The sequence below is a fragment of the Cupressus sempervirens genome, chromosome 11 (assembly GCF_028749045.1).
Source record: "Cupressus sempervirens isolate cs-2001-9-10 chromosome 11, ASM2874904v1, whole genome shotgun sequence".
Classification (NCBI taxonomy): Eukaryota; Viridiplantae; Streptophyta; class Pinopsida; order Cupressales; family Cupressaceae; genus Cupressus; species Cupressus sempervirens.
The window spans coordinates 791382872-791410341 of record NC_143128.1 but is presented as its reverse complement, the minus strand read 5'-3'; the positions used below and the strand labels follow the sequence as shown (position 1 = coordinate 791410341).

The 27470-nt window shown below is 37.0% G+C and overlaps 3 protein-coding genes across 3 annotated transcripts in view; 1 reads left to right on the top strand and 2 right to left on the bottom strand.

The window, feature by feature from the left end:
* LOC149531973 (protein RAE1-like) overlaps positions 1-27470 on the top strand; it is a 260333-nt gene that overhangs the window by 89590 nt on the left and 143273 nt on the right. The window lies entirely within an intron of this gene.
* On the bottom strand, positions 17240-18609 carry LOC149531976 (uncharacterized). The gene is made up of 2 exons (XM_089811066.1): positions 18131-18609; positions 17240-17996 (listed from the first exon to the last, which is right to left on the bottom strand). The coding sequence occupies exons 1-2, from the start codon at positions 18480-18482 to the stop codon at positions 17671-17673; spliced, it is 678 nt and encodes a 225-aa protein (XP_089667192.1). The 5' UTR covers positions 18483-18609; the 3' UTR covers positions 17240-17670.
* LOC149531975 (uncharacterized) lies at positions 18632-19971 on the bottom strand. The gene is made up of 4 exons (XM_089811065.1): positions 19863-19971; positions 19491-19723; positions 19223-19375; positions 18632-19074 (listed from the first exon to the last, which is right to left on the bottom strand). The coding sequence occupies exons 1-4, from the start codon at positions 19949-19951 to the stop codon at positions 18647-18649; spliced, it is 903 nt and encodes a 300-aa protein (XP_089667191.1). The 5' UTR covers positions 19952-19971; the 3' UTR covers positions 18632-18646.

Sequence of the window (27470 nt, the reverse complement as noted above, 5' to 3'; positions counted from 1 at the left end):
AAGTTCAGATGAGATGATGTTGGAGAACGCACTTGGTACTCAAGTGCATCCAGTGCTTTAGACTTTGTTACATAAAGCCGAATTGGTCCACACGAAAACTTTGCAATATATGCGAATTCTTTTTTATATGGAGAGCTTCCTAGGAGCAAAATTACTCATACAGCAAGGAGTGCACAGAAATACTAGGAAAATAATAAAAGAGTATGGAAAAGAAGTTGATAAAAACTTAGGCATTAAACTATTATTTGAAGAGTTTATATATATATATATATATAAAAGATACAAATGGGAGATTTAAAAAAAAAAGAATAACCCAAGTGAAAACATATTATTAAATATGGATATTAGTTTAAGAAAGAAACATATATTAGCTTAAAGTAAAATTGAAGATTTAAAAAATATAATAGGGAACTTTGATTAGATAGTTTTTTGTTTTCTTCTTTAAAAGAAAACCTGCAGTTGTAGATTGGTTAGATTTAATAAAAAACTGCAAGAATGGATTAGTATTTTCAACAAGCTGAAATATAAACAGTAAAAAAAAATGTTAGATTAATGGAAGTAGGACAATTTTTCCCTTTGTTTTGGTGGCAAGCCTTTCAAAACAAGAGAAAAATGGGTTAGATGATAGAACTAGAAAATACAAAACTCTTTGGCGGTAAACCTTCCAAAGAGGGTTAGAGAAAAGAAACTATAAAGAAATTTGCCACACAAAAAAGATTAGAAATGAATATTTGATTATCTTCTCTCAACACAAAGTCTCCAATTGGTAACCTTCACACAAACTCAAAATAAGGATTAGGAAGCTCTGATACCATGTAAGAAAGTGATAAAAATGAAGAGCAATGAAATAATCCAAATGAGTTTGAAATGAAAAATACTTACCATAAAACTTTCCACCAGAGAGATAATGGAATAAGCAAATTCCAATGAGCAACCACCAAAGAATTGACAAGAGAAGATAAGGATTTTGAAAGGGGAAAAGCAAAGAAAAACCCCTTGTGTAATATTATGAATGAGGGAAAAGCCTATGGAAAAGAGAGTGAAGTAGAGCAAATAGCTCATTACAGTAAAAATAAGTGTTAGAATGAGAGAGAGAAAGAGGCATCTCTTTTATAGAGATGAGAAAGGAGTTTCATGTGGTTGCATGTGTAACTCCCATTTCTATGAATGCTACCATTCATAATAAGTGTGTGCAAAGTGTCAAGATCCTTTTAAGGAGGATAAACTAATTTCCTTATAAAAGGAATTATAAAAAATAAGTTGTACTCACACATGGACAAGAGGACAAGTAAATGACATGGCCTCACATGTGTACTAAAAGACAAAATACATGAGGGATACCTTGGTTTATCCCAAATCAAATAAATATAACCAAGGAAAGATTACTAATTCTAATAGTACTTGTATGGATACTTGTGCTTTGGTGAGTTCTTTTCCACCTGTCAACCCTTTTGCTTTTTCCTTGGTCATTCGTTCTTTTGGGATCCCTGGGTCCTCTTTAATTTCTTCATCTTGCTGGGGCGTCCAGTCAGCTCATTCCGACATATTGATTTTTTTTGTGTGCCTTTTGCGATAAATTTTCAACTTCAAACCTTTTACTGGTTCTTTAATTGGTCTGCCACCTAGTGTTGCTAACTTCACTCCCCTCTTGCTACCGATGTGTAATATACTCTGCTGGTTTTGATCAGAAATAGGGAACTTGATCTAAGGAGAAATTTGTCAAATAGTTGTCATGCAAACTAAGTTCTTAAACACAATTACTACTGCCATGCCATTGTACTGATTTCTAATATAAATGATGTGGAATATCTGTATTAAACTTACGAAATCATGTCTTTCAACAAGTTTCAAGCTGGAAGTTCGAAAACACAATGTTGTAATATTGCTCTATAACAATGATAATAACCAATAGCAGTTGTACAAAGTATCTGCTAATAAATGTCTTACTAGATATTAAAACGAACATACCGTGATTGAAGTGCAGACTGGATAGTTATCATGTAGTTCTGCTGTCAATGTGAAAACCTCTGTGGTATCCGACTATGATGGGAATGTTCCTCCAACATTCATGTCCAGATTTCTGGCATTATATATTGTTCCTCGTGTATATGTTATTCCGGCTATGACCATATTCTCATCCTACCTCCACTACTTCAAGCGTGTGTTGGTGTGAGACCCTGCAGAATAGGTGAGAGAGACCCTTCGGTGTCGTGTTGCTGCTCTGTAACAATACCAGTGATATTTACGCCTTAACAGACCCTCCGCTTTCTGTATGTTATGCCCGGGAGCGATTCCGACCTGCCAATGTTTAACATACTTGTAGACTTTCCAACCTCAGTGTGCTATATCTGTTATTAGCTCCGCTTGTTATTGTTGGGTGATGAACTCACTTGCGGAATCCACCATGGAAGGAACGTAGACACTGTCCAGTCACTATCATCTGCTACGTTTCCTCTATTGTGTCTTGCTTCTAAAAAAATACTATCTAACCTAGCTGAGAGTTGAATATACTTATGTAGGTGTCTTCTTCTATTGTTGTGGGTGGTTGATCTCACCCCTTGCCTTCCCAACTCCAAATGCCAACAATATCTTGTGTGTTATTAGGTTCTATCCACTTCCATTCCCAATTAGTTGTGGAGCTATAATCTTTTGAGGCTCAAAGCATTAATCTAGTCCTTAGTTCTGAAAATGCAATTGTGTGTGCCAAGTTTGCGTCTAGCCTCACTATTTTTCCATAAGGGGTTTGGTCCTCGGGAAACATCTAGTCACATTTAAGCAACCTTTTAGGATTTGTGAAAATAACATAAATTTGTGGTGACAATCCCAATGTAAATGTTTTTCTATTATAACCTCAAAATGTGGAGAGATACAAACATCTTAGTCATGTGGGATAAAAGACTATTTAGTCTTTTAGTCACTTAAGTCATTTTGTCATAAAGTGACTTTAAACAATAAAGTACTTTATATTTCAACTCAATAAAATAAAGTGACTTAAACCTTAGGATTTCCGATTTAAGATCTCTTCAATTGAAATCAAAACTCCTGTGATTGACTGGCATCCTAAATCACATGCCGTTAGCCTATCCGGATGGAAAGATATACCAACTAGGCGCCATTATAGCTAGCACGAAGAAGGAGACATTACACAATGCCTTTGATTTTCAAAAGATGTTTGTCGTGCGAAAATTTCCTCTGGTGGCGTGCCACCTTGGTAGCCCATTGCATTGCCATTTGCCTTTCTTCAAGTTTGACGAGGTTGTTGGTTTGCTCCTTCAAACTGTCTTCTTTGCCCCATCTATTTTCTACTACCACTCTAAGGCTTGGTATCATGAATTCAACAAGTACCATTGCTTCTTGTCCGTCCATCATTTGAAATGGTGTGCATCCTGTGGTTCCGTTATGTGAAGTTCTATAGGCCCATCGTACTGTAGGTCGTCTTTCAACTCACTCCACGAGTTGTGTCATCTATCCAACCTTTGTTGTCAGTGCTCGTACGACCACCTTTGCATAGTGTTGTTTGTACGACCTTCTCTGCCAGCATGTGTACGACCTATTTTGCGAGCATGTGTACGACCTCTTCCATGCATACAACATTTTTTGCCATCCATACGGTGTTTTGTGCCATTTGTACGATCTGCCCAACCATTTGCATGGTTGTCCTTGCCATTCGTACGACCTGTTTTGCCATCCGTAAGGCCTGCCCTACCATCCAATAAGGCCTGCCCTGCCTTGCCTGTAGTGCCTTGACATACATCTGTTCTTTGTTTTGTATGTTTTTGTACGTTGTTCGGTTTACCATGCCTGTGCTATATCTCTTGCCTTCGTATGTCGTTCAATAATTCCCTGCCATCTAGTCATAGGTTGTATGAAACCTTGTGCGTTTTTCTTACTTCTCTGCCTTTGAGTTGTTTCTCTCGTACTCACTTCTTTCTTCATGTTTGAATGGTTGGCTTGCTTCTTATAGCTTTCCCTTGCTTTTGTTTCTCGTATTAAGGTATTTACTTGATTCGATCTTTTTAAATGGCGTACCTTTTGTGCCTCCTTGGTTTTTGGTTTTTTCTTTTTTTCTTTCTCCAAATACTTCTTTATTTGGTGATAATTTTTTTTATTTGTCCTTGTAATTCCCACAGTTTGTTCTACCACTTCTAGCATATGGAAGCTTGGTTGGAACATCTCGTACACCCCCATTTACCAATGGAGTAATTCACCAAGCAAACTTGTTTCATCTTCCAAACACTTCCTGAGTCTGAAGACTCCTTCCTCGTTTGGCTTTATCCCTCCATCTTCGTGGTACTCTCCTTCAAATTCTGAGTTAGATGCGAGTTCCTGGCTCACTATTTGATTATGTAAATTGATGGTATATTTTTTCCCTTAATTCTCGATTGATAGGGTGTTCTTTTTCCAGTTATGGTTGGCCTTTGCTAATATCAACCATCTCTACCCAGTAAAGCATTGTGTCCTCTCTTTTCTAGGGAAATTACTACAAAATCCAAGAAAAAATGTTGTGTTCACACAGTTACCTTTTGAGCCATGAATGTTTCGAGTGGCTTTATACCATGTTGGTCTGCTCCTACTAGATGGAAGGTAGGTGGCCATAAGGTGGGTTTCCCTGGTGCCTTTCATGTTTCTTTAGGAAGTATATTGATTCCTGATCCGCTGTCCACGATGGCATTAGTTAGTTTGTGACCCATGATTTCCATCTCTACCACTGCAAGAGTTCCTATTTCTACAAAAAACAATATTGGATCTAGTTGTGATGATTGCTTTGGTATATTATTCCTTCTGCTGTATTCTTTTCCATGCTTGTCTCCTCCTTGGTTGCGATTACCATCTTCCATCCTGGAAATTGCTGCCTTCAATTGAGGTAATGCATCTAACAGGTTGGCTACCCTTACTGGTATCGTGGTGTACAACTTCTGTTTTATTATATTGACCTTTGATTTGGATAGTCTAGGGAAGCTTCATGTAATGTGTTCTTCCTTTGTCATTCTATGGCTATCCTTTAATGTTTCTTTTCCCCTTTGGGGATCCGTGAGAGAGCTTTTTCCTCTTGTAGTCTAGCATTTACCTCCAACATGTTCACAGACTTCCCTTTTGGATAATTGTCCTCCTCGTGGTCTCCAAGTCCACACCATTGGCATAACCTATTCCACTACCTTGCTGGTTTTGGTTTTGGCATTCTTGAGCAAAATGCCTTTCATTACACCTTCGACATTGTAATATTGGTCATCTTGTCACATCGTACCAGATGTGGCTTTGTGATGTACTGTTGTCGTCATTTCCACCTCCCCTTCTATTATTCGGATAACCCATTGGAGATGCATTGGAAATTGTATTTGTAGGTGGCATAGTGGGTGTGGTGGCCTGTTTTGCTATTAGTAGTACTTGCGAATTCCTTCCCTTCAAATTGTACAAACACTCGTTGAGGGGGAGCCCCTCCACCTAATAGATCTTACATAATGAATTTTTTAAACACTTACTTTCTATGTGCCCTTCCCTCAGGGAATTTGTACACTGTGGTTTGTTGGCTGTTTTGATTTCTGTCTCCCTCACCATTCACAACATATCCTTCCGGAGCGCCTAGATGGTCGGGGACTCTCTATCCATATCACTGCCACTTGTATCACTTAACTTCCTTTTGTCACGTACTGTCTTCTTTTGGCTTTTAATATCCAGTGCTGTTTTATATGCCTCCTCATAAGAGGAAGGTGGTACTACCTATATTTTTTTTTCTAAGAGAGGAAGACAATCCTTCTATAAACCATCTTTTCATCAGCCCATCGATTGGTTTGTTTCTTAGTTTATACTCATCAATTCCCTCAGCTTATGATGGTAGGTCCGTATTGTCTCATTTTTTTTGTCATGTGTTATAAATTTCTGCCACTACCTCATCATCATCTTGTAGGAGTTGAAACTCCTTTCCAAAGGGATTCTTAAGTTTTTGCCATGACATTTTTTCAGCCCAACAAGCTCTCTATACCAGTCAATTGCCATACCCCTTAGGGGGGTAGGGAATGCCTTTAGACAATAATGGTTATCATTTTTTATTGGCTTCTCATGTTGTCATGCACGTTCGACAGTGGTGTGTTGGGTCTTCTAACTTGTTACCACTGAACCTTGGAAGTTTTTGTTTATTTGATGTACTCATCATGTACTCAGTAGTCTTGTTATTGGTGACTCTTAGTTCCTCCCTTATTGTTTGTTGTCTTCCTGTCGGTAACCTTGAAGGACCCTAGGAGATTGAGCACTATGTTCACCCTGAGTTTGTTTTTTACCATACTAGTGGAGAGAGCTCTCTCCTCCATCTTGCACTATACGTACTATCGCCACGTCCCATGCCTGAACAAGATCTTGTGCTCTGTAATCCTCCCTAGTCCTTGCCACTATTATTGCCTCTTTATCACTACTTGTTAAGAATTTTGCCCCTTATACTTCCATTTTTCCAACTCATCTATCTAGATCACAGTTCCGAACTATGCAATGATGCCAGAAATGTTTAGGCCAATATGGTAGAAATGTCAGCAACAACATATGTATATATATAATTCGTAGTATTATTATCACATTAATCAAAGTAATTGAAACAATACACAATATGGTAAAATATGTCTTTTATTGATTGTACCAAACAGTGTTACATACCCACACCAATGATTGTCGAGAAATTACCATGCCAATCTATTCCATCTACATACTACATATAGTGCTCGGGTTGGTTACTAATACCAACTGATACAACCTTTGCTACAAACTTCTCCTTACGACTACTTAATTACTTTATCATGAAAATACAGTCTACAACAATGTATGATAATAGGCTCAGTGAACTCTATCCCAATGTCTTTCAACATTTGCTTCATCCAAATAATCTGATTACAATTGTTGGCTACTACTACATACTCCGCTTCTGCTGTACTCTGTGAAATGCAATCTTGTTTCTTGCTCAGCCAAGAAACCAATCTTCTTACCACGAAGAATGCTCCACCATGCGGTGCTCTTTCTGTCATCTACGCTTTTTGCCCAATCAACATCGATGTATTCATATAAAGTGAAATCATGTGATCTGTCATACCATAATCCATAATCAGGTGTGCCTTTCAAATATCTGAAAATTCAATTTACTGCTGCATAATGTGACTCTTTAGGATTTGCTTGAACTTTTGCCACAATGTCAATTGCATTTGCTACATCAGGTGTAGTGTTTTTCAAATACTTCAATCCACCAATCATAGATTTTTAATTTTTGTGTTCAACAGTAGGGGATTCATCTTTGCTAGATAACTTACATCAGTTACCATAGGCGTTCCAACAGGTTTACAACTTTCTAGTCCAAATCTTTTCAACAAATCTTTAAGATGCTTCTTTTATGATATAAAAATGCCATCTTTATTCTGTACAATCTGTAATCCCAAGAAGTATTCCATCTCTCCAATCATACTCATCTCAAATTCTTTCTTCATTTCTTTTGAAAATGCCTCCCTTGCTTCATCATTACCTCCGAAAATAATTTCATCCACAAATACTACAACAATCAGTAAGCCTTTATCATTCTGTCTTCGATATAAGTTACTATTAGCACCACCTTTTACAAATCCCAAATTTGTCAAGTATTTATGCAATCTTGCATACCAGGCTCTAGGTGCTTGTTTCAATCCATACAATGCTTTTTTCAATTTACAAACCGTATCTTCTTTATCTGTCAAAGGAAAACCATCAGGCTATTCTATTAATACCTCTTCTTCAAGTTCTCCATTTAGAGAAGCTGATTTGACATGCATTTGATAAACTTTAAAGTTCTTGTTAGTGTCATATGCCAAAAACATTCTCACTGTTTCTAGGCTAGCAATAGGTGCAAACGTCTCTTCAAAATCAATTCCTTGCTGTCAATTATCTTTTGCATACCAATCTTGCTTTGTTTCTCACAACTTCACCTTGTTCTTTCATCTTGTTTCTAAATACCTATTTAATTCCAATAACATTTTTATCTTTAGGTCTAGGAACCAATTCCCAAGTCTTTTTCAATCTGATCTAATTCTTTTTTCAAAGCTTTTATCCAATAATAATCTTTACAAGCTTCATCAACATTCTTAGGTTCAACTTGAGAAAATAAACAATTCTTCATGTATTTGTTCCTTGTCATAACTCCTTTGTCCTTACTTCCAATGATTTGTTTAGTAGGATGATTCTTTGGCACATCCCTATTAGGTGTCACTTGTTCAATTCTGACCTCTGATCTAGGTTCTTCTCTCTATTCTTCTCTTAATTAAGTCTGCAAATTAGTGTCAGTTTGCTAGTGAACAGATTGTCCTCCAAGAAAATACGTGCAAATATAACTTTGAATGCCCAAGTGAGAAGACTAATCAGCACCAACAGTTGGATAGGCTATCATTAGATTGATAACCTTCTTTTGAATTTTATCAGGTACAACTCTCCGTGTAAGATATACAATGAATTAATTATGGATGCTTTTAACCAGAAAGCACAAAAGGATTACAAACATCCACCTGTAGACACAGAGTAGATGCGGAAACTTAAGAAATTGAAAAGGAAAGAACAACAAATGACAGCAGATGACACAAAGTTCACTCGCCCAAATGGTGCATTACATAATGAAAATGAAAATATATCTTCCGTCCTCTTGAGAGAATTAAAAATCAGAGCTTTAAAAGATATTTTGAAATGATAGTGTAACAAGAAAACAGTGACATTAGGATGTATTTTAGAGAAAACTGAAAATAACACAAAGATCATGATCAGTGGAAGGAAAATACATCATAATCAAAGCTCTGATATGATTAACCTCCAGTCTCCCTTCCCTGATTGTAAAAGACTACAAAGACTCTTTTACCCATTTACAACCAAAATCACTATCTAAAGAAAAATTGTAACTCTTTTCAATATTACATTAACAATCAAAATCTTATTTCTATCTCTAACACATAGTTCAGAAAAAGAAAATCAGCCCATGCTCTGCCTCTCACAATCTCTCAAGAAAATGGAATAATATGGAAAATTTTCCCTCCCTGTTGTAGCACACAATCTGCAGTCCGGAAGAAAGAAAAGAATGGAATGCTTGTATTCACTTGCTGTTGCATATTTGTCTTTTCTCTGTCGGTTTCAATTCAGTTTGTGTAACTGATTCTTTGAAAGAAAACCCATCTTTTTATCTTTCCGGGGCATTAGATCAACTCCAATATTTTATAGCTTGACATCTCTTTTAACTTTTAAAAAGTTTGCCTTTATAAGATAAACTTTACCTCAAGTTTGATTATTTTCAATGGCCTCTCATCTTTATAATATCCTGCTATGTTAAATAGCTTTCAAGGCTACTAAACAACATTTCAAGATTTCCATTCAGCTGCATTTAATTATTTAATTAAGCACTTTGTGAGCACCCCTATGATATATGCATGGACAGGTGGCATCTTCAAAGTTTGAAAAGGAAAATGAATATTATAAAAGATAGGTGCCCGTTGGCCCATGTTTCTTTATGCAGCATCTTCAGGCTCAAATAATAACCTCCACATGTTATTATTTACCAACATTACATCTTCCCTTCACCACATTTCTCGGGTTTCCATACATTATAGCTTTTGTATGCACCATTTTTATCCTTTTGATCTTCTGATTCCCCAAAGCAACTGCCATTGTCGGAAATAGTATCTGTTGAAATTCTTCCAAACTGCCAAACTTCCTAGCATCTAGAAAGTGCATAAGCATGAAAAGCTCATCCAAATTATTCTGAAGTGGAGTGCCTGTTAACAAAACCCTATGGCTTGCAAAATATTGTGTCGATGTTTGGAAAAGCTTTGAATCTTTGTTCTTAAACCTGTAACTTGTTTATTCATCATAATCGATGAGTACATACATAACTTGGTGTCTTAAAGGTCACTTCCCTTGATCGAATATGTTGATGCTTCAAATTTGTCAACCTGCATTTCATCAAACATTCACCTTCACTTCTTTCAAATAAGGGAATGTACAACTCGAGGCACCCTTCCATGCCTAGTCAGATTGAGTAGCAACTCACCCAATGTCCTGCTTGGGTAAAAAAAGAATATTCTACATATTCATATGCTTATTGCATACTTCAGGTTCCAAGACAAGAAACCCCAAATGTAATGATATAAAAATCATTCGTTCCTCTTATAACATGGGCCTTCAACCTTTAACCATCTCTGACGTGAGGCATATATATATGCACAACATCAAACCTCATTCAATGTCTAAGCCTGCATAACCCATATCTCTCATAATCTCGAGTTGTGTCTTTTGGAGTTGCCTACTATGATCTCCAAGATACTATGATCTCCAAGATCACATTATCGCATTGATGATGCTGGACATTTAAGTCTATTTGAGAGATGGCAGCTTTATCGCGCAGGGATATGAATCCTTTATTTATAACTTTCTGAGTTATCTACTGCAAGTACTGAGCATCGATGCTTGAGATTGATGTTTTTGTCTTGTGTTAGCCCGCGGCTCAGAGGAAAACAAAATACGTGCATTCACATCCGTTGGCCTGAACTCTCGAGTCCATTTCTTTCGGGTTCTATGTCTGCACAAAATGTGCTCAGGTTATTCAATCAAACACTTCATATCCACCCTTGCCTTTACTGTAATGTCTATTGACATGTCGGTAGAACCCATTGTGTATAGGCTTGAAACCGTCAACTGTTGCAAGAGAAAATGAATGGGACGAAACAAGATTTCGTTCCTCCATTTCCATTTCAATGGGCTTCCACCTAGGCTCACGACAATGATATCACCTTTTATCAAAAACACTTTTGGCTTTTTCTATGTGTCCAGTTCATTAGAATGACCATTGAGAATCGATGATCATAATTTTACTCATAATAAAGCCGCAGGTGAGCATCTCGGTGATTCACTCTACTGTTTGAATGAGAAATCATACCTCCATTAAAAGCAAGTATCGAGCAAGTTCTTATGGTTGGGGTGAGCTTTCTTATTTTAAACTCAACGGGATTATGTCAAACATCTGTCGTGCTCCACCTGTAATTTAACTCATTTCTCCTTTAGCTTAGATGATTCTTGTGGCATATTTCTCAATTGCTGGTGACGGGACCAAGTGTCGAGCAGTATCAGATGCCTCGTTCACATTTCATCAAATAATTATAGGGTGTCTTTATATCTTCATGACCGATCACCACTTCAAGCTTTACATGTTATTTGAAGTTTTCTTCTTAACCTTTTGGAATAAATTTAACCAACACGAATCCCATATGTACCTATTGATTCTTGTGAAAAATGATGAATCTTTAAATCTGAGTGGTGCAAATTTGGATTTAACCTTGAACCCATAGGTAGAAATACTAACTTTGCATCCCTAAGTGTTTGAATCAGCATATTGTGATTTTTGAATGAAATCTGGGATTCAAATGTGGAATGAACCCATCAGGGGTCTCATAATATTGATCTCTTGAACTGGACCAAATCTTCATAGCCTTAATTTGCATTTTCTTGAAACCATTGAACTGACACAATCTGAACCTGATTTATGAATTGAGATAGAATTCTAAACTTTTCTGAACTAACCAATCTGCATTTCTGAACTGGAAATGAGTTGCTGAATTTGAACCACGACGTAGTGTCAAACCTTGAACCCTTAACCTCATGCTTATGGATCTAATAATGACACTCATATTTATATGTCAGGTATTTGAATCTCAGTTTGAAACCTAACATTTTTAACTTAGGACTTTGTCCTTCAAATCACTGTGTTTCTGTTCTGAACCTGTAGGATGAACCACTGAAATACTACACTGAAGATTCCAACCATAACCTTGCGCTTCTGATAATTATCCTTTGAACACATTTGCTATGCCACTTTGAACCAATGAGTCTGTAGAATCATTGAACCCGTTCCAACAAATTGAACCAATTCGAACTGCTTCGAACTGCCTTGAACCTCAGTTCGAAGTAGTTCAAGACTCTAAACTGGAAGTTTCAAAACTGTGTCCATATTGGGTACTAACACAGTTTCATATAAAATTCCTGTTGAACATTTTGCTTATTAGTTCTTTGATTAGTTTCCTCATCAGAATTATAATCAACTATCTTTTCTTGAATTGTAAACTTTTCATCAACTCTCACATTAGCACTTTCAACAATTGTCTTTGATCTCTGATTAAAACACCTATGCACTTTTCTTTTCAACGAATATCCAACTAACATTCCTTCATCACTTCTAAAATCAAACTTTCCGATATCATTATCTCTCTTAATATAGCATTTACTTTCAAAGATTCTAAAGTACTTCATAGTAGGTGCATGTCCAAACCAAAGTTCATAGGGGGTGTTACCAATGCCTTATCTGATCTGCACTTTATTCATAATGCGTACTGTAGTATTTATTGTTTTTCTCCAAAACATATATGATACATTGTTTTCTAACATCATTGCTCTTGCTGGTTCAGTCACTGATCTATTTTTCCTTTCTGCTATCCCATTCTGTTGAGGTTTCTTAGGGGCTGATAGCTGTCTCTTTATACCATTATCTTCACAAAAATTGTTGATCTCGTTTGAAATAAATTCTCTTCCTCTATGAAATCTCAAGCGTTTAATCTTCAAACCAGATTTTGTGATATTCCCATTTTGACATAGATAATTTAATAATAAATAAGTATAATATATAAAGTTTATAATATTAAAATGATTAATGAAGTAAATAAATTAAAAATATAAATTATTATATATCATATATATTATCATAGATATATATTAAAAAAAAAAATTAAAAAAAAAAAATATATATATATATATATATATATATATATATATATATTAGATATTTAAAATAATATACTATTGAATATAAATAATATGTGTGTATATATATCAATACTATGATATATAAGATTAATGAATAAATAATATTTATAACACACTAATACTATTAATAACGATCTCACTATAGATATAAGATATGTTATTAAACTTATATAAATTTTATATATATATATATATATATATATATATATATATAATGTATGGTATTGTTAATGTAAAAATATATAATTAATATAATTATATTATTCTTAATATAACATAATTATTATCAATGAAAGGACATGAGTTTATGAAACATGCATATATATAATATCAAACATTGAGAGGGAGGGGATATTGAAAATTATCAAATTGATACAAATAAAAAGACAAATAAGTAAATGTCTTGAAACGGGACATTACAAGTGGTATCAGAGCATGATCTTGCCATCTTGTGGTGAAAATTTCAAAATAAAAATGTCAAAAAAAAAAAAAAAACTTATCACCAAATTCTGAGGTACTGGTAGATAAATCTGCATTGAGACAGAAACAATGACATTATATATATAAACCACAATGCAACACTCAAAATCCAATTCAGCGCAGATATAATTTGTCAATAAAGAATAGACATCAACCACTTATGAATAAGGATTTGATCTTAATGTAGGCTGCCAAATGATTCACTATTGACTATACATGCTTATACAACTCATAATAAATTGCCACTGCAGATAAATATTGGCGATCAAACATGTACATACAGACTAGATGGCCATTCATACCTACCCAATCAATAGGCAAAATTACACTGACTCAGCCAAGGCTACAGACCATTATCACTAAGGAAGGGAAAGAGAGAAAATCAGTTCATTTACAGTGGAGATCAAAGGGGAACAATGAAAAGAAAAGTTTAAGAGTAATATTAGGAAGATACAAAAATAAATAAATAAGGAGCATTGAAATTAAAACGTGTCACTGCTATGATAAAGGGGGATTCAAATGATAGTATTGAAGAGATTCGCACAAAGATTGAAATTAAAAACTAACAAAGAGATCGATTAATAGTTATTGAGAATAAAATGATTATAAAGAGGAGGATCGGGCATTTCCTAAGCCAACAAACCCACCCCACGTATATTGGCAAGAGGAAAAAATTGGGGATTGTGGAATGCAACCAGTTGTGCAATAGGAGAATAGATTTGATATTCAACAGTTATGTTAGAATCAAATATCGTCTGTAATCACCAGGCATGGAGGGCTATTCATTAAGGATAACAAATAGAAGGCAGATTCATCTATATTATTTATAAGCTAAGCAGTTGGAGATAGAGACAGTTTGGTTTCAATTAAAGAATATCACTGAACAAAGAGTAATAGATGTAAGGAAACTTGGCAACAAAGAATATAACCGTTTCCACATAACCCATAATAGATCTGAAATAAATACGAAATTAAAATCCACATGCAAGAGAATAGACAACATACCCACAAAATTGTGACACAAGATATACCCTGGGAAACCCTCATTGAGGGAAAAAACCCAGCCTCCAAAAACATCCATCACCATGTATTATTCAGCAAAAATACCATTGCCATACAACCATGGAAGCCTTCATGGCCATAGCCACAACCGAGCAAACTATGTGAACAAACATGAATCCACACATCCCATGCCATGCTTTCAACCTTCGCAAATGCTCCCTTGGCTAACCTGTCAAGCCTTGTCCCGCTCGACTCTTGCCTTTTGTCTTCTCCTTGTCACTCTCTCTCTCTTCTCTACAACAACTACCCTTGTGGCTGCTTATATGGTAGCAAGTCCCACAAAACCACTAAGTGGTATTACATAAACCATGTACTAAAACCATGTGCTACCTAACCCACTGACCCCACATTTAATATTGGGCATTTAATTCTTTTTTCCACAATATTAAATAATTATATGAAATATTATCACAATGTTACAATACAACTCATCAAGAATATTCCATGGGAATCTTTACATGTTGCACGTCCATCTAGGTACAACATTACATAATAAAATAAAATAATAAAATAACAATATTATGCAATGTGTGCAACACCCATTATCTCAACAATCTCCCACTTGTTGTATACATTGCATAGGGTCAATCCATAGCCACACAAATGAACAAGGGAACAATCCCTCCCAGCACATCCACCATCATGGATCAAAATACACTAAGTGCTCCATCCTGGTACGCACAACAAAATCAAAGTATCCAGCATCTCGAACATAAATGATCTCACCTCCTATTATGCCACTCCCACTAGACATAGAAGCCATCCAAAGAGAAAACCACCCAACCTGTCGCATTAGAAGATCATAAAATTCTGTACCAACTGAAATTCCAAGCACAAAAAACCTGATCCAAAGGTAATCACATGTACCCGTAGTTGTCAAAATATCCATAGCTGAAATAGCACCCACAGCAAAGTGCCAACCCATCCAACTATCCATACCTCAAAGGTATAAAAAAGTGAATCTCATATCACCGACATATCCAATCTGCAACTTGCAATCACAAGCTTCAAGAGCAATACCTGCCACATATATACCAAGAAGCTCCCACTGCAAAAGATAATGTCAAATCTATAACCAATCCGCTCAACACATCTCAACGAAGTGAATCCATGTAGTATCAAGGACATCCACAATACATAAACCAATATCCTGCAAGAAAAACTCTCATAACAAGTCTCCAACAGTCTCCCAAATTCTCCACAACCAACAGAAGAAAGAGAAAGAAATAACCATGTCATCTCTCACATGACATACATGAGCACAAACCAGTGATCACAATCTCTAACCAATCTCAAATCCAATGTAAGAAAAAAAAACCAAACATCCAGGAAGATAACCAAGACCAGAGAAACCATGCAAATCATAACCTGTATCATGTCCTTCTACACACACCTCTAGATGTAAACTATGCAAGTATGATCTCCTCCATAAAACCCCAACAAGAAGCCTCAACAACACCCAAACCATACCATATAACTCATCATGGATGTAAGCCTCTCACAAGAAGATCAAACTCAATAAAACCATTCCTAATCCAAGGAAAAATGCCCAATATAAAACCATCTCCCAAACTCAACCAGCATAACAACATATGCACATGGAGATAACCAATGCTAAACCATCTCTCAAATGAACCCTCTAGAACTAACTCATGTACCATAGCTCAAGATCCATATCCATGAAAGATAAGCATAAATATAATGCAATTGAGAGAAACAATGGGCTATACCTCTCAAGTAGCAAACTGCCGAGTAGACCAAGAGTGGGGAATGAGAATGCTCATCAAGATACCCAAGTCTCCAACCAAGACTCATCTAAGAACAATCTCCTCTCAAGTCCATATCAGGTGACTGCCCCTCGGACTTCCTGCTGAAACCATCAACCATCCCAACAAATACTTCTCTAATCTAAGAGAAATCAACGTCACCACCGTCTCTAAGTATCCATGAGCACCTGTAACCAATCAATTCATGCCAACTCCAAATGCAGCATAGCAATATCATGAAGTATCCAAATTATGATCAGTGTACTCAATACCAAGAAACTAAACCAAGATCAATGTCAAAGTTCCAACCATGGCCTCAGGAACATAAACATGACAACATGATCTTACCATCTCAACCAAAGAGATAACATGCGCCACATGAACATACCATAACATGTCACAACTCTAATCGCGTATCAAGAGTATACCATGACATAATAATGAAACCATCCTCACACCAAGGATAACATGCCAAATAAAAAATATAAACTACACCTTTGCCAAGAACCCTGTGAGTCCTCAAGATGCAACCATCTCCACACACCATGAAGAAAACCATCTCCACATACTAGGAAGAACCATCTCCACATACCATGAAGATAACCAAGAACTCCATGAGTCTTCAAGATCTAACCATCTTCAAACACCATGAAGATAACAAGTGCACCATGCAAATGTCAAAGACGCTTCTGCAGCAATAGGATCTAAGACAAACCTCTAACATCTGCAAACACTCAATAAATATATCAATGCCAAAAAACTCCCACTCAACTGTAGTACCAAGTCACCTATGGCATCATAAAATCCATCCTCTTCAAACCAAGATGATATAAACCAAAGAAACGTGAATCGGAATCGGATCGGAATCGGCAAGGCCGAATCGAATCGTGAATCGGCAATGAATCGGCGATGAATCGGCAAATTTGAAAAAACCCTTTAAATTTAAAGATTTTAACAATTTAAAACTTATTTCATGCACCCTTTATTGAATATAACTTAAGCACACTATAACATCATCAAATAGAAGTTAAAACTTAACATACATAAACATGAAACATAAAATCCATCACATACGTAACTATGTTATCTAAGATTCTAAAATGTAAATTGTAGGCTAGCTGAAGTAAATAGAAATCAAATGATCATAATGATTTAAATCATAGAATGTATGTAAGATGATCCATAAGACATCAAATCATAAATTTATGTAAGAATCTAAGACGAAGATCCATGAAAGTTTGAAACTTTGAAACATATGTCTATCAATGATTCAGTATCAATATCTGTAAACAAAATATAAAAATAAGGCTCCAGCTCAAGCCTCAGGCTCATAGTCATCATCATCCTCAACATCATCCTCAAGCTCGGCTACAGCCTCAGCCTCAGCCTCTGAGTATCCAGTCTGCCTAGTAGCAAGGCGTCTAATGTAGGTCCTAGAGGACTGTCGAGTCATATCTCCCGCATATAAGATGGGCTCACGAATGTCGCTAGGGCCTGTGTCTGTGCGTGCACGTGTGCGTCTACCAATGCCTGAAGAACGTGCTCTTGCTGCCTCAGCCTCTATATCCACCTAGTCAATCCACGCACGGTCTTCCTCAGTGAAGACTGGATCTACAACCTCTGTGAGCCGCTCTGATTCTGGATCAATCTCCTCCAGAATGATCGGAGAGGAGTCAGTGCCCAAAATCTGTCTGATCCTAAGACGGAGGTTGTAATGAACGAAGACAAGATCATTCAACCTCTGCACTGTCAACCTGTTTCTCCTCTTCGAGTGGATGTGCTCGAACATGGACCAACTGCGCTCACATCCAGAAGCGCTGCTTGGCTGACTCAGAATACGAATGGCAATTTTTTGAAGTTTTGGGGTTGTGGCCCCAAACATTTGCCACCATCTATCTGAAATAAGGGAAAATAAAAATAATTAGTCTCATTTACAAATTACAAATTACAAGTTAACTCTAAAATTACATAATCAACTTTAAGTTTAGAATCTAGATTCATGAACATTGAATATATTATTTAATTTTTACCTGGCTGTATTGTTTCCCGAGCATCTATGGCTACCCTGCTAGAGAAAAGTGGCCCTTCTTTATTATTGAACTTATCAAGCTCAATAATTGCAGCACTGCTATCCTCATCAGTACTCAACCTCTGGATCACTGTATATAATCCGGTGAGAACCTCCTCATCCGCCTTGAAGTCAGGACGGAAACGAAATGCCGAATTCAAAAAGTAAGCTGCTGCATGGATGGGTCTGTGGAGCTGATTCTGCCATCTCCTATCAATGATGTCCCAAATAGGGGCATACTTCTCCTGCACTCCTGCATACTGAGCTCTAATGGCCTCCTTGGCCCTATCCATGCCCTCATATATGTAGCCCATAGAGGGCTTCTCCCCATCAGCAGTTCGTAGGAGAGATACAAGAGGCTCAGTGGCCTACATATAAAGTAAAACAAAAATTTGAGTCAAAACTTAAACATAGAATAATTCAATAATATAAGGTAAAACTAAATCATTAAACAATTAGCATAGTAAACTGTAAAATATTAAATGTTAAATTGCAATAAAATTACCTTAAGTATTTTTCTAGCAGGTTTCCAAAAACCATCATCATCAAATATGCAATCCACCACATCTATCCCTGCAGTGGTCGTAGCATAGGAAGATGAAATCCACTCCCGCCCAACAAACATGCTCCTCAAATCATCCCTTGATGTCAACAAGGACTGCAAGGTGATGAAATTCGAGGCAAACCTCGTGATCCCTGGACGAGCTAACTCTTTGTCTCCTGTGTACTTCCTCATTGTGCTAAGGACAAATGAATGATTATAAATAAACTTACATATGTTTTTTGCCCTTTCCACACATGACTTGACCCACTCAAGTTTGCCAATTTCCTCCAACATGAGGTCAAGGCAGTGTGCTGCACAAGGGGACCAAAATATGGTGGGGTGCCTCTCCATCAAAAGTTTGCCTACAACAATTTTAAGATAATTAGAAATTCAAATTTCAAACATGTTAGAACTTACAACTTAGGAAACTTAGAAATTCTAAGTTAGAATTAGAAAAAGTTCAAAATTCAAATAAATTTATTTTCAAAACTTAAAAAGTTAAAAGTTTACCTGCAGCAACATAACTTGCTGCATTATCCGTCACCACTTGCACCACATGTTGTTCCCCCACCTCTGCTATAACTTCCTCAATAACCTCACATAAGTATGTGGCGTTTTTTACATGAGCAAAAGCATCAATGGATTTGAGGAACATGGTATATCCTACAAGTAACAAAACAACGAATTATAATTACTATTAGCAATCAACAAATCAAAATTTGAAATAGTCAATCACGATTCAAAATTATGTATGTAGGAAAGTAGAATGATCAATCACCTCCACAGGATACAAGAAAATTGAGGAGTGTTCTTCCCCTCCTATCTGTCCAACCATCAGTCATGATGGTGCAACCCTTTTCGATCCACTCCTTTCGGTTGTCCTCAAGCTCATGCCTCATATCCTCAACCATTTCCTCCAGGAGGTATCCACTCAACTCAGCCTCAGTTGGGGCTTTAAACCCCGGACCACAAATGGCAACTGCATCTATCATGTTCTGCCAATAAGGAGTCCTGTCACAAATAGATAATGATATTGATTAGAAATTTAGATGTCAAAAACTAAAATCATAAAACAAGTAGATATAATTAAAGTTTTACTTTTACTTTTAACTTTAACTTTGAAGATAACAAAGAAAAAAGAATCAATTACCTGGCTGCAATAAATGGAATGTTGCAAAAGTACCAGAATTTGCAAATCTCTTTTCTGGCAGCATCATGAATCTCCTTGTTCAAACCCATGCCCTCAAGCGTGGGTTGGGAGCCAGGATAGTGCGGGGCACAAAGTAACTATTCATTCTGCTTTTCCACACTCTAGGCCGCAATAGGTTGGTGTTGGACTCTGTCTCAGTATGAGACCGACTACCACTAACACTCACATGAGCACTAGCACTAGGATGAAAAGGAGGCCTAGAAGAACCCTCCCCAACACAACCTACGGATGCGGAAGCTGATGCAGATGCACTTGCAGATGTAGATGCGGTTGCGGATGTGGGAGCACGGGACCCAATACCTCTTAATCCTTCAAGTTGCATTTTCTTAGTCAACTTGTCTTGTTCAATTTTTTCTAATGCCACTAAACAAGAGCGTTTTGCCTCAGCGGTTTGTTGAGTGCAAACTGTGACATCATGGCCAGGTATGCCAGCAATGTGGTATTTCAATCTATAGATACCTCCCGAATTTATTTTTTCTTTGCAAAATATACATTTTGTTTGATATTTGGTTCTCCCAGGAAACTCTTCATTATATTTCCAGCATTCATCTTTTTTACTCATTGTGGAAATTGGAAAATGAAAGCAAAGGGCTGCTGCAATAAAAAAATTCATGTAAAAAATCAAAGTTTGCAACTAATAAACAAAAACTACAAAACAACAAACCCTAGTTTGCAATTTAGTAAAACTAAAAATAAAAAACATTCAAGATTTGCAAATGAACACTAAAAAAATTTAACAAAAAATGCATACTACACTAACATGCAAAAAAAAAACCAACACTTACCTCTTGCAAATGAGTTGAGGAGTGTTGATATTGACTCTTTAATGCTCCCAATGTAATTTATGGCCTCCCCAAATGGACTTCTGATCTCTTTGGTGCTCTTCCTTCTTGCCGGTTGGAAACCTATGGATTCTCTTTTCTCTTCTTCTCTCTCACTCTTCCTCTCTTCTACTCATACTAAGCAAATAGAAGGCTCTTTAGGGTTATAACAAAGAGGAAAGTCAACTTAGAAAGCAAATAAAACATGTGTTTTTTTAAAAAAATTGAACTTTCTATCCTTGCTGCCGCGGCCGATTTCTGGAGATTCACGATGGCGATTTTGGCGATTTTTGCCATGAATCGCCGATTCAGGCGATTCAGGCGATTCACACGAAAAAATCGCCACCAGCGATTTCCGATTCCAAAAAAATCGGGAGCCATGAATCTTATCGCGATTTCGGCGATTTCGGCGATTTCATGGCGATTTTTGGAACTATGATATAAACCATACCAGGAACTAATCCTGCACTGTCACCCCATCACTGTCACAAGCTCCCACTAAACTGTGTATCCAAGCTATCCATGAGATCATGATGAAAACCCATCCTCTAACCATGAGAATCAACCAAGGCATCAAAACATCAAAGAACTCAAAGTGCACATCATGAGCTCCTCAAAAGAAAACCAAATAACCATGATCCTCAACTAAGAAGATATACCACCATAACCAAATCAGAAAATCCAAGCTAATGAACATCAAGGATGTACCTGTATATCTAATCATGTCATGCAAAAATCTATGACACCATGATCACATCCATGAACCGAGCATCAGATTCTCAAAGTGTCCAACCTGTCAACATAAAATAGTCAACCACAATCCTCCACCATGACTGTACCTGGTAACAACATCTCATCCCTTCTACATGAAAAAAATAGTAAATCATGTGACTTAGAGCATAGACAACCCAAATTCAAGCCACCAATCTGAATATGCATCAATAATGAAAGATCAATGGGCAAAGACAACCCATAACCAAGCTATAAATGCAACCTGTAAGTATAGACCGCTTACAACACTGCACAACTTGTAGATCCGACAAGTCATCATACATATCCAAACCAAACACTAATAACCATATCATCATGAGACCAATCTGAAATATGAACTGAGTATACAATGACTTCAAATCTTAAATCTCCAATGCCATAAACTCACAATGTTACCATAGTCAAAATATATCTATAAACTGTTCAGATAAATATATCACCAAATAAATCATGCCAAACTTGCACCAAATTTGAACCAATGTGTAGAGCTCTCCAAGAGCTTTTCGTTGACTACTTGAAGTCCAAAATCCGACTCCGTATGCCCAAGTTATGCCCCAATTCGTGCTCAAAATAAACAAAATCTGACTTTAGGGCTCTTAAAACCTGACAAAATTTTAAAATCACAGAACCAAACCTACACCATGTTGTAGTGCTCTGAATTAGCTTTCCAACGCCTGCAAGAACTCTGAAATCCGATATTCTGAGAGAAAGTTATGGCCATTTTACTAAGACAGTCTTTTTACCATTTTCAGTACGATTTTCCATTTTTAATTTTTTTTCAGTGACGAAAATTCCGACGGGATTAAATTTGACGGCCATCATGGGCTGAAACTAAAAAACTCTTTCATTTCCTCTGAACATGGCCAAACTAGGGCATATTATATATCAAATTTTATGGAAACGTCAACCCGGATCCAATGGTGAGGTCTGTTTTTACCCAGGAGGTCATTTCTGCAAGTTACCCCCCAAAACTCTCATTTAAATGAAACATCCGAAAAAATCGTTTTGTCCAACAATTTCACATGCCCAAATATTTTACCATCCCATCATAATAGCAAATCCAAAACTCTCAGATCTGCAATAAATCATTCATATATCTTGCCCTTTTCTTTTATCCTCTCATGCATTCCCATGGATTCAATCTAAGGTTATAATAATAAAACCATAGCTCTGATACCACTTGTAAAGAAACTTGGCAACAAAGAATATAACCGTTTCCACATAACCCATAATAGATCTGAAATAAATACGAAATTAAAATCCACATGCAAGAGAATAGACAACATACCCACAAAATTGAGACACAAGATATACCCTGGGAAACCCTCATTGAGGGAAAAAACCCAGCCTCCAAAAGCATCCATCACCATGTATTATTCAGCAAAAATACCATTGCCGTACAACCATGGAAGCCTTCATGGCCATAGCCACAACCGAGCAAACTATGTGAACAAGCATGAATCCACACATCCCATGCCATGCTTTCAACCTTCAGAAATGCTCCCTTGGCTAACCTGTCAAGCCTTGTTCCGCTCGACTCTTGCCTTTTGTCTTCTCCTTGTCACTCTCTCTCTCTTCTCTACAACAACTACCCTTTGTGACTGCTTATATAGTAGCAAGTCCCACAAAACCACTAAGTGGTATTACATAAACCATGTGTTAAAACCATGTGCTACCTAACCCATTGACCCCACATTTAATATTGGGCATTTAATTCTTTTTTCCACAATATTAAATAATTACATGAAATATTATCACAATGTTACAATACAACTCATCAAGAATATTCCATGAGAATCTTTACATGTTGCATGTCCATCTAGGTAGAACATTACATAATAAAATAAAATAATAAAATAACCATATTATGCAATGTGTGCAACACCCATTATCTCAACAATAGAAATACAGCAGCCTCACCTTTTTCTTCTCAATAATGTATGAGCTTGGGAGAATAGAAATAAATTATCATAAATCTTCAACCAAGAATGCATTAACGTAAAGTTTAATAAGGACTAAAGGAAGTTACATGAAAGATAAGGAGTTAACGATGTAAGGAGGACAGACAAAATTTATACCACCAACAGAAAAGGGATGTCTTTTGAATGCACTTGACATAAAAGCAATAGAAGAAATGGAATTTAATATATTAAAGTCAAAACATAAGAGTTGAGAGTGATAAAGATAAGAGGGAGACCAAAGGAAAATTTTAAGAGAGATGAATCAATTTCCAATTTGACATATATTTAAAAGATAAATAAAAGGGATTACAAGGAAGGAATTAAATAAAGGAAAAGAATTATAAATGTAAATGATCTCAGCTCCTAAAAATTTAAAGAGATTAAATTAAGTAACCATGATTTATTAATGTATAAAAGAGTTTCATGAGCAAAGATAAGGATTAGAACAAGATAAATGTATTTTAAAAGACATAAGAGTGTGTATATTCATAGAAGAAGATCTTGTATAAGAAGTCTTTAACACATTCATAAGTTCTCTACCATGTTTTAATTTGAGAGCGAGAAGTGAATCAAGAGAAGATCCTATTTGGGGACATCATCTAATCATTTATGAGGTAATCAAAGTCATATTAACATCAACAATGGTAAAAGGCATATGATTAAAATATAAAAATCCTAATGTGGAACGAGAGAGAAAGACCATCATGCATTCTTATGTCATCACCCCATCACATAAGGTATGGAGGTAAGTTATATATTTTCTACATATATTGTTATTATGGAATAATTGTTAGTGTCTTTCTTATTGACACATTTTATTATTGTGATGAATATTGAATAGTCTAATAAGTACTATCAATAATTTTTTTTTTTTTTGAAAAAGGGGTAAAAATTTATTCAATCATAGCCAAAAATTACAGGAGGCCTTGGGTCCAAAAGAACCAAACTCAAATACTAGAACAATTAAATCCTATCCTTTTCCATTAACTACTCAAAAATCCCAATATACTTAGTAGGAAGTCCAACTCTTCCTGAAATATCCCAACCATTTGCTTTCTTTGACGCCCATTTTGCCAAGACATCAACCACTCCATTCCATTCCTTATGAATATGACAGAAAGAGATCCAATCCAAAGAACTACTCAGATAAAGAATCTCTCTAATAATAGAGGCTAATTGCCAGTTAACATCATCCACACTCTGGTTATTGATCATATCCACAACAATCTGAGAATTTGACTCACACAAAATCTTCCTCCAACTTAAAGAGCATCCCCTCTCAATAGCTATATTAATAGCCAGGGCCTCCATCAAGATATTGCACTCCTTTATAAACAAAGAATAAAAAGATAACATTATTGTCCTTACCTCTTCCAATCCCCCCCACACCTACCTCCCCAGGGTTCCCGGGGGGAGGATCCATTAGTATTAATTTTAAGGATATCCATTGGCGGCGGTCTCCATCTCCCCACCCTACAAACCTTTCTCTTGAGCGGCTGAGATCTCTTATCGCTTGTGCATCCCAATACTTTGTCCACCAGTCCCAAATTCCTAACTATATTGTAGTCACCAGGGTCCACAGGTTCAGTCATATCACAATTGGCATAGATAGTTTCCTGGAGTCTGCTCAGAATCATCTGCCATAATTTGGTGACTCCCAAACTAGAGTTACAAAAAATCCTGCAATTACGTTCTAGCCAAAGATTCCAAAAAATAAAAGTAGGTCGAACAACCCAAGCCACTTGGAGGAACGTTGTTTTTGCTGGAGGTTTGCCAAGGCTATCCCAAAATTCAATAAGAGACTCAGCATGAATGCACCCATGACACCACGCCTCTCACCACTTGTGCCAGATTTCTCTAGAAAGAGGACATAAGAAGAATAAGTTAGAAACACTCTCTCCATTCAACATACATAGGGAACAGAGAGAAGGACCCTGGAACCCTCTTCTCTGAAGGTTATCCCAAGTAAGACATTTCTTTTGAGCAACCAGCCATAAGAAAAAATTACACTTCGGCTAAGAAAATTTATTCCAAACCTTCTTCCACCAGGGAACTTCAATTATTCCATGACATTGATTAGCCAACCAAGCATAACCTTGGGCCACACTAAACTTGCCTTTAGGACATGGACCCCAAGCAAGGATATCCTTGTCTTTAGAGGAGCTACACAACCTATTAGAGAGGAGACTAGCCAATTCAGCCCGAATCTCCAAGGAACCCCCCAGAGGCCACTCTCGTGGATCCTTCCAACAAGCCACATCCACCGATCCACACCAATTGATAGTCTTGAAGTGTGCCACCTTGGTCCGTCCTACAATAGTAAAAATATGACAAAGAGGCTGGAAGTGGGGGTAACTGGAAAGAATGGGAGGATGGCCATCCCAAGAATCTTGCCAAAAAAACCCCCTCGATCCCTCATTACATATCCAAAAAAAGCCTTCCTTGATAAGAGGAGCTCCCATTTTAAGAGTATCCCAAATAAAGGAACCCCTTCCATCTAAAGCCAATTTAGGAATATTCGGATAATCCACTTCCGGAAAGTACTTTTGGGCAAGAATCTTAGCTCAATCCGGATCCTAATGTTTATCGTACAGGGTAAACGGTTTATTAATGCATTCAGACAATAGACAAGAACATGTACCACAGAAGTATTCCTTTTATTATTCACATGTATACAAAAGATATTACAATATTCGATATGATTGATTACAATGATGATTATAATTCCTATTCCGGATGGTGTAAACATACCTTTCCGAAGGGGTGATTCAACCGTCACACGCCCGCTTGGATATTATTCTACCCATCGGCTACAATATAGAATTTATCGACAACATCATCCCCCCAAAAGAAAAGTCGTCTCCAGACGACAATTACAAAATATTCGAAATAGAGTAAAAAATAGAATACACTAACTGTGACTAAATATAACAGGATAGATCTTTTTCCGTCACATCACATTCACATTTTTCCCATGCCTGCACCAAACTGGTCTCCAAAACACGTTGTATCTGTAGCCTCTGCTAACACAATATTATCACTTTAGCCAATCTGACCTTAATAGTCACCCGTGCTACCTTCTCTACTTCCAACGCCTAGGTACGCTGAGCCAAGTGTTGCTCTGCTGTCTCCAACTGGATGATCAGCTCCTCCCGAGCTCTCTATGCATCCACCAAGACAGCCTCACGCCAAACACCTGCTTTGAGTGCCTCAAAGCATAGCACTCCTCGTGAAAGGCTTCTCCAGTGCCCTTTCCACCTCTGGCATACAAACACTCCGTGCTTGCAGTAGCTCCAAGTTTCATCAACTGGTCACACTTTCCACGATTGATAATTGAAGTGACTGGGGGTCTGCAGGGTTGAGGGCCAGTGCTGTCGCGGGGTCTTGGGGCAAAGCCCTAGGTACGCTCCCTATCGCGATACGGGGCGGGGTCGAGGGGCAATGCCCTCGTCGCTAGGACCAAATTAACACCCTCAAATGCACACAAAACTCCATGTTTCTTCCGATCCAAAACTCTTTCTACCAACGGATTATGTTTTACTACCTTTTTATGTCTTTCCCTTCCCTTCGGTATCATACGTTACTCATTCTGAACTGTTTTGATTTGTCGTCGTTTTTATTTTTATTTTTTAGAACCTCCTGCTTCCTGAAGAGTATGGCTCCTTCCTTTTTATAATTGTACCTCTGTCTTTCTATGATCCTTTTTATTATACCAACACTTAACCTCGTACAATAGAGTATATCACTACCCTTGTGCCGTACGATCCACTTCTTTTGAACTCCTTAAGATTGTATGTTCATACGGTCCATACACATGTGTTCTCTTTGTCTGTATGAGGCCATTCTTCCTCTCTTGAGCCGTACGGTGTGTCATATACAATATCTTCTCCTGTTTGGCCGTACGGTGGATCACCTGTGATTTCCTATTGTCTTTTGCCTAGCCGTACAACGTCCGTCCTAGGTCATACAATGTTTTGTTTTTCTTTACTATCTTC